Source organism: Lolium rigidum, chromosome 6 (genome assembly GCF_022539505.1).
Source record: "Lolium rigidum isolate FL_2022 chromosome 6, APGP_CSIRO_Lrig_0.1, whole genome shotgun sequence".
Lineage (NCBI taxonomy): Eukaryota > Viridiplantae > Streptophyta > Magnoliopsida > Poales > Poaceae > Lolium > Lolium rigidum.
Window position 1 is genome coordinate 244059036 of NC_061513.1, and position 6107 is coordinate 244065142.

General features: G+C 44.6%; 1 protein-coding gene across 1 annotated transcript; it reads left to right on the top strand.

Moving 5' to 3' along the window:
• The first annotated feature begins 266 nt into the window (after positions 1–266).
• Positions 267–3515, top strand: LOC124665676 (F-box/FBD/LRR-repeat protein At1g13570-like). Its single transcript, XM_047203066.1, has 5 exons — positions 267–375; positions 1610–1721; positions 1794–2666; positions 2753–2905; positions 3157–3515. Exons 2-5 carry the CDS (start codon positions 1617–1619, stop codon positions 3484–3486), a joined length of 1461 nt encoding a protein of 486 aa, XP_047059022.1. The 5' UTR covers positions 267–375; positions 1610–1616; the 3' UTR covers positions 3487–3515.
• Positions 3516–6107: the final 2592 nt, after the last annotated feature.

Here is a 6107-nt window from a genome sequence, read left to right on the forward strand (position 1 = left end):
TGGGTGAAATAGTTTGTCTAGAGAATCAGTCTGTACTTTTTTTTTTTTTACTTTTGGGTTATTTTTTTGTAAATGGCCGCTACGCACTGCACAATTGAGAGTCCGGTGAAGGAAAATGTTTTAGCCCCCACCCGCCACCGACGGAGGCCCAAAACCCGACGTGAATGCCCCAAATACCTTAGTGGCAAACTTGTTATTTATATTTAAATTAAAAATCTTACTATTATATCTCGAGATACTGGAGTGCTCGATCGAACTAATCCGCCCGTTCGTGCTCCCCTGTTCGTCAGGAAGAGGCAGAGGAGGGGCGCCGCCGGCGACTCCAAGCCGGCCACGGCAACTCAGGCGATCATAGGAGGCGAATCCGATTTTCAAGTAATCCACTACTCTCCCTGACTTTCCTCATCCCCCCTCGATAGAAATTCTTCTCCAAAATCGCAAGGCTGCAATTAGTACCATGGTAGCACCGAGCATTGGATCAAGTTGAAATTTCTCTGGTTTCTTCAGCTCGTCAATTCTTCAGTGCCCGCGGCAGAACCAACAGGGGAGGCAAAAGGGAAAAGCTAGGATTGGGGGTGCAGGCGGGCAAAAATCATCGAGAGCGAAATCGTGAGGGAAAATGAAAAAATGTGTCGCCTGGGTGCCGGATTTCCCCGACCTTGGTCGCCGGAGATGCCGCGCCGGCGCCACCCGCGTGTCTGGTGGGCAGAGGGCCCTTGGTTCCGCGCGTGTCTGGCGGGTATTGAAGCCCTGGATCCCACGCGTCAATGGAGTATTCGGATCTCAGAGTGTGACCACGCGGCGGCGGGCAGAGGAGCTCAGGGAGACAGAAAAGCCGCATCCCGCAGCTGGGTGAAGGTGGAGTTGCTGATTTGCATTGTTGGAAAATAATTTGGTAGATTTTGTATGTTCGAAATGAATCACACATAGCAAATTTATCTCCGGCAAATCAGGGATTTGTTTAGGTCGAGATCCCATAACTCTTTGATAGGATCACGACTCGGAGACTCGATCAGGAGAAGAGTAGGATCACGCCCGCGATGAAGCAACTCGAGCCGAGTCTGCCGAGAGAAGGGAGCTACTAGGAGCGCACAATCGGGCAGCTGGCCCTTCGAACTCCCTTGATTTCTACTCTTAAAATTAGAGCCAAACTTCCGCCGCATAATCTGTCCGACTAGAACTCTGGAGGATCACGACTCGAACACTGCATCTGGAGAAGAGTAGGATCACCCTTCGGACTCCCTTTGTTTCTACTCGTATAAAATTAGAATCAAAAACTTCCAACGACCACAGCCGTTTCCTGGCTATATCTCTGCAACCGAGAGCGTGATTTCGATCCCTGGATTTGCTCGCGTCGGAGGCTCGGACTGGAGCAGAGCAGAGCAGTCGGCCGGCCCCAACTCCAATTCCTCTTATTACTAGACAAATCCTCTCGACTGAAACACCATTGTATGCCATTACAGGTTACTTGTTCTCCCTCGTCCCTCTCTTCTCTACCCTATGGTTCATTGATCAAACGAGACACTTGTGCTTGTCTGTAATCTAAGTTCTGACCCTTGTGATCCGTTTGTTAATACCAAAATAAGAAACTCTTCCTTGTTAATTTCAGGTGCACAATGATCAACAATACAGTATGCAAAAGAACTTCCTCAAACCGTATCAGTGGGAAACCAATCTATAAGAAAGCGAGGCCAAATGTTAAACTGGAAGACCTTCCACAGGTATGCCAAATTTTCTTTTCTGCGTTAATTCTGTATAGATGGAACTGCTAATCTCGAGGGATATTGACGCAGGATCTGCTGTGCACCATTGTATCAAAGTTGCCTGCTAAAGAAGTTTCAAGAGCTACTGTTTTATCAAGCTATTGGAGATATATCTGTGGTATTTGCTGCTACAAATTATGTTTCACTGGTGCTACTGGGTGTTGCCGTGATACTTTAGAAAGAAAAGAATACCTCCAGTGCATCCATAAATTCATCAATAATGTCAATACAGCCGTGCAAAAGTGCCATGCCAAGTTGGTTGAAGAGTTCAATGTCAGATTCGAGTTCGACGCAATGCTGGTTGATCATCTAAATAATTGGGTTAAATTTGCGGTATCATCACAGGCAAAGAGCATAGTTTTCTATTTACGGCCTATTAACATGAGACGCACGGATGTAGATCGCTACTTATTTCCATTTCACCTTTTGGATAGTGGAAGCAACATGTCTCATCTACAGTGTATACAGCTTAGCTTTGTATCTTTCAGACCACCATCTGAATTCAGAGGTTTCCCAAGCCTGAGAAAGCTTTATTTGCAGTTTGTCGATATCACTATAAAGGATCTTGAAGTTATACTGTCCAATTGCTATAATCTTGGATGGCTCAGCTTAGTCAGATGCTTCCTGAATGGCGAACTAAAGTTGGATCGTCCGTTGTCCCGCCTTCGACACCTAACAGTTGTATACTGTAAGGTGACCAGGATAGAACTTCATGTTACGAAACTCGTTACCTTTGTATATGATGGTCCCATTATTCCTATTGTTATGGCTCAACATTCGAAGCTGGAAAATGCACATATACGATTCTTCAAGGCAACTTATCAAGATGCTGTCAGTGCACTTCTGAATGGTATTCCGACCATGCAAAATCTGACTCTCCAGATTACTTGCCCACAACTAGAGGTTTGCTCCTCGAATGGCATTGAATTTACAATCAAATTTATGGTGGACATCATCAGTTCAATAATACAGTTCTTTTTGCCTTGCAGGTGCAATCATTGTTGAATAACACATGCAAGTTTTCCCATCTTAGGCGCTTACAGTTGTTAATGTGTATATTAGCTCAACATATTGAGAAGCTTCCATATGTACTAGTTTCCATACTGAGGGCAGCTCCATTTATTGAAAAGCTTGAGATCCATGTAAGTACCCTTCTTGGTTCTTATGTGCCAATAGGTATCTTTCTTCTTTGGCACCGCATTCGATTTGCTTTTAGCCCTTCTATACTTGCTTCTGTTCGTGGTAGGTGTTACAACTTGTTGTGTGCATGGATGCAGAATTTGTGTGATAGGCAGTTTAAGTGGACACTAAAATTCGAAGGGAGGCCCCTTCGTACGTATGTATTTCCATATACTGTGCTAATCATATATACTACCATGTTTGAATCTTGCAGTTTGCTACCTGTCGCCACCTTTGTTTTGCGAACAATGGTACTTTGGACAATCAGCCTCTTCAGCGGTGTGAATATACTTATCTGAAGAGTATGCATATGACGGGATATAAAGGGGCAAGAGGTCAACTTGAATTTCTTCTACATATTGTGGAAAATGCCCCTGCGCTGGAGGTATTAACTGTGGACACAACTGAACGGCTTAATGAATATGAAGATGTTTCTGTAAACTTGATTTGCAGAAAAAAATCATGCTCCGAGCGCGCTGCTCTGCATGCCGAATCTTGTCTCAGTGAAAAACTTTCACCAAAGGTGAAGCTTTGTGTTATGTAGGTAGGGCTCCTTTAGAGTCAACAAGTGTGTGTCTGCTTCTGTTGAAATATTGTGCCACCTGTATGCCGTGAGAGTATTTGTGAATGAAACAACTAAGAGCATCTCTAGCAGAGCCTTTATTTTTCTGAACCGAAAAAAGTGAGTTCAATCTTCCGAAAAAGTGAGTTCAGTCAAATCGTGGCGCCGGCGGAGAGGGGGGGGGGGATGACTTACTCTGTGTCCATGGACGCCGGCGCCGGACCGGCCAGCTGCGCCGGAGAGGAGGCGGAGGCGGGGACGGACCTCGGCGGCTGGGTGGGAGTGCGGCGAGAGGGGAACGGGAACGCGTGGCCGTACCGACTTATTTGGGCAGAGCCCCCAGGTTGGCTGTAGTATCCTACCACGTTGACTCTCCTGCTCCCGTGCTCTGTCTCTGGTAAGTGGGGCCGGGGGTGCTGGGACGAGGTCTGGACCCACATGTCAGCGAGAGGTGACGTGAGGGGAGTGGTTTAGGTTGCGCTGCGGAAGGATAGCGGAGAGCTGGACCGGGCCGGCGGCTACCGGTTTCGGCTACGTTTATGGGGCCCTCGAAATAAAGCAGAAAAAACCTAGGAACTTTTGTGGCGTGGTCCCGGCCTGCAGTGCTCCTGTCTGTTCGACACGTGGTGGATGGATTTGTTTTTGATCATCAGACTTTGATTACTGACAGGACTCACGAAGTCACGATTTAGGCTGCTCATAGTGGAGAGTAACTTAGACTAGTAACATAACATATGTTACTAGTCTAAGTTACTACCTTCATAGTGGGTAGTAACTTAGATGTAGTGTCATGCAATGTATTATTAATTATGTTGTAGACTCATATTGCTTTGAGATGTGTGATGTTATGGTAACATAGCTAGTTACCACCTCACTCTCTTTCTTCATTTATTAGTATGCCATGTCATCAAAATGCCTTGATATGTGTGATGTTACTACCTATGTTACTCCCACTATGAGCAGTCTTATATCACGTCACTTGTTTGTGTCTTCTTCTGTGCTCCTTGTCTATGTCTCCTTCTGTTCGAGTATTGGGGCTGAAAGAAATCACAGAAAATTATGGAGTACTACTCCTAGTCCAAGATACAACAATCCTCTGTTCAAGTACAAATTCTCTACTAGTCCTACTTTCGCTACATCTATTTTAGTGTTCAAACGACGGATGCATCGTTCGGCGTTGCGTTTTCTACACAATAGAGTTTTTTTTGTTTTGTTTTGAACAGCTAGAGAACATATATGGATGCATATATGGCTACTGGCTTGACTGTATTTCTTTTTTATTTTGCATCATTTCACTTCTTCCCATTTTATTGGCATGTTAAAAACACTTCTGCTAATGGTTTGAATGTTAAAAACACTCCAGCCCTTTTTTTCTTGCACATGTATAAGTGACATCTCTGTACTTGCTTCGCGTTGTTTTTCATATGTGATTTGTTACTACTGTAACCTGTTCACTTTCAGTCTGTACTACTTTTGTATATTGTATGAGAAATGTGGCCATCGTATTAGCCACTGGCCGTTCATGAAGTTCAACTACACATCTCCCAGTTGTTTGTGATTAGATTCAGTTTACTATAGAAGACCACGACCAACTTTTAGTATCAATTAAACAATTTACTGAGGGCAGGGATAGAATGATAACAAAACTATAATGTGTTATACCAGCCTTAGGCTGGGAAATGCGACGGTGAACTACAACGCGATTTGGTTCAGAAGCTATTGGCATGGTAAGAAAAAGATGCAGGTATTTTACGGACAAGAGGAGAGGGGCTATCTAAATCCCAAAGTAAAGGCCAACTAAATAGAAATACCAACTGCTCAGTGTCATTGACCTTTGGATATCCTTGCTAGAGAATTTCTGATTCGGAACATAACAAGGACATCCAATGTATATCATCCACACATGCTTATATTAGGATCGTTAGTGTGTGTATAATCGTGGGGACAAGAATTGGGTCAGAGCATATGTGCAGGCGTAGCCGAGTAGGGTTATAGCATAAAGAAGTATGTCACCAAGCCACAACGCTAGCTAATCACATCGTATATATCTCTCTCCTAGTAACTCCAGAGTCTAGCCTTTCCACCGACGACGAGCACCTCAGGCCAGGTTGTGGAGCCACTTCTTTGCATGCATAGTCGATGGCCTTTGTTGAAATATTGAGCACATATATGAAGTGACCGATATTAGATTTTAGATTTCTCTATAAATCTCAAATCTCACATATGGGATAGTATATGTGAGTTTAAGTTCAAGTTGATGGCATCTCACAAAGAAGTCATAAGAGGTGGAAAATTTAGTTCCACATGGAAAGTTGCGAGGAAGCTAGACCATCTTATAAGGTGGTTCTTCCACCACTACTAAGTAATTGAGAAGAGGAGTGGTACACACACGCTCCTCCTCCTCCTCCTCACTCGACACGACGCGACGCGCTCGTGTTGACTGGATTGAGCCTCAAGCCGAGATTTTTCTTTCTTTTTGTAGTTCAACAAAACGAATAGAGTTCTAGACGGATGCGTCACAGTTAGTCGGTTCGGGTCGCTCCCGGATCGTGTGCTATATGTAACCGACTCGAAACGTGCGACACGAGTGTGACCAACGTTGC

Bases quoted from the DNA above. Each gene is read 5' to 3' on its own strand.
- LOC124665676 (XM_047203066.1), top strand. From the start codon at position 1,617: ATGATCAACAATACAGTATGCAAAAGAACTTCCTCAAACCGTATCAGT. The intron at 1,722-1,793 runs GTATGCCAAATT...ATATTGACGCAG, and splicing joins AACTGGAAGACCTTCCACAG to GATCTGCTGTGCACCATTGT. The intron at 2,906-3,156 runs GTAAGTACCCTT...TGAATCTTGCAG, and splicing joins TTGAAAAGCTTGAGATCCAT to TTTGCTACCTGTCGCCACCT.